Genomic DNA, 1570 nt, shown 5'->3' on the forward strand with positions numbered 1-1570 from the left:
CAAATTGATCTCAGAAGGTTGGATATTTTTTTAAGTATGATAATAGTATTATGGTTATTTTTTAAAGTTTGTATCTTTTGTAGAAAATATGGCTGAATGGGGCAGGGCTGGCCATGGGGCAATGGTTGTTAGGGCTGAGGCATGGTACACAGAGATTCTTTATGCAATTCTGTCTACTCTGGGGACCAGTCAAAAATCACCATAATAAAAAGTTTAAAAAACAATCATAGCCCTGCTCGCCATTCCCGTAATGGCTGCTTCCTTGAAGGTGCTGTCACATGGAACCTCTTAGCCTCAGCATCCTGAACTGATAGAATTAAACAAATACCACTTTCTTTGAAACCTTCAGCCTTTAAGAACCAGTCACCTCAAGATCTCAACATCATGATCTCAGTTTCAACACAATTGTTCCTAGTTCCCTTTTCATTGCTTTTGGTGCTGCCGGTTGTGGAAGCAGTAGAAGCCGGAGGTGCAATCGCTCTCTTGCTCAGTGTGGTTCTCAGCATTACAGGCATTTCTGCTTGTTTGGGGGTGTATGCATGAAAGAGAAATGGACGGATGAGACTTTGAAGGGCCTCCTGAATCAAACCTTGCCCTGAAAACCTTTGTGCTATTGAGGTTCAGAACTGAGTTTTGGTCACTGAAAGTTCCCAAGAAACAGTAAATAGGGTAGTTCATAGTCTTGGTTATTTCCCTATAAATAGGAACAAACTGATATACTATGTTAAATGGAAAACAAAACGTTTTCTTCACAACAAATAATGCACTGAAAAATGCCTTAGAAAGAAGGTCAAAGAAGTGAGATGGCTGAACTCTGCATATTTCATAGTTTCAGAATTCTCAATAGGAAGAAGAAAGCTCTTGCCCAGAATCCTGGGAAATTGCCACTGTTTAAGTTATAATCACTGCCTCCTGCATCATTGAGGAGTCTTTTCTCCATATTTTTAATGGATTTTTGTGTTGTTGTCTCCCAAGTTAATATTGTACCTAGATATTAAATACAGTTGGTCAAAAATTAAAACTTATGTCTTTGGGCTTCTCTGGTGGCACAGTGGTTGAGAGTCCATCTGCCGATGCAGGGGACACGGGTTTGTGCCCCGGTCCGGGAAGATCCCACATGCCGCGGAGCGGCTGGGCCCGTGCGCCATGGCCGCTGAGCCTGCGCGACCGGAGCCTGTGCTCCGCAACGGGAGAGGCCACAACAGTGAGAGGCCCACGTACTGCCAAAAAAAAAAAAAAAAACAAATCTCTTTGTGGGGGAAACGTTTAGAAAATGTATTCGATGTATCTAACGTTGAAATGGAGAAAAAATTTAATGTAAAAAAATACTTTATATTGACATTGAAATGGAGAAGAGATTTAATGTTTAACAAAACCAAAAAAATCTTTATATTAACTGGTAACATCTCCATGGTGAGAAGTACTATATATCAAATATAAACCCATTAGGTAAGTTAAAAAAAAATAATGAAGAGAGATGTACACCTATAGGGCAGAGATAAAGACATTATTTTATTATTAACAATAATAATACAAAGGACTACCATTTAGGGAGTCTCTACTCTGTGGC

At 39.8% G+C, this 1570-nt stretch overlaps 1 protein-coding gene across 1 annotated transcript; it reads left to right on the forward strand.

Annotated features, from left to right (window-relative positions):
- Positions 1 to 384: 384 nt before the first annotated feature.
- On the forward strand, positions 385 to 543 carry LOC309834878 (small integral membrane protein 30-like; the record flags this gene model as incomplete). The annotated part of the gene is made up of 1 exon (XM_082674059.1): positions 385 to 543. One exon carries the CDS (start codon positions 385 to 387, stop codon positions 541 to 543), a length of 159 nt encoding a protein of 52 aa, XP_082530185.1.
- Positions 544 to 1570: the final 1027 nt, after the last annotated feature.

This window comes from Grampus griseus, assembly GCF_964374135.1.
Source record: "Grampus griseus genome assembly, chromosome: 16".
Classification (NCBI taxonomy): Eukaryota; Metazoa; Chordata; class Mammalia; order Artiodactyla; family Delphinidae; genus Grampus; species Grampus griseus.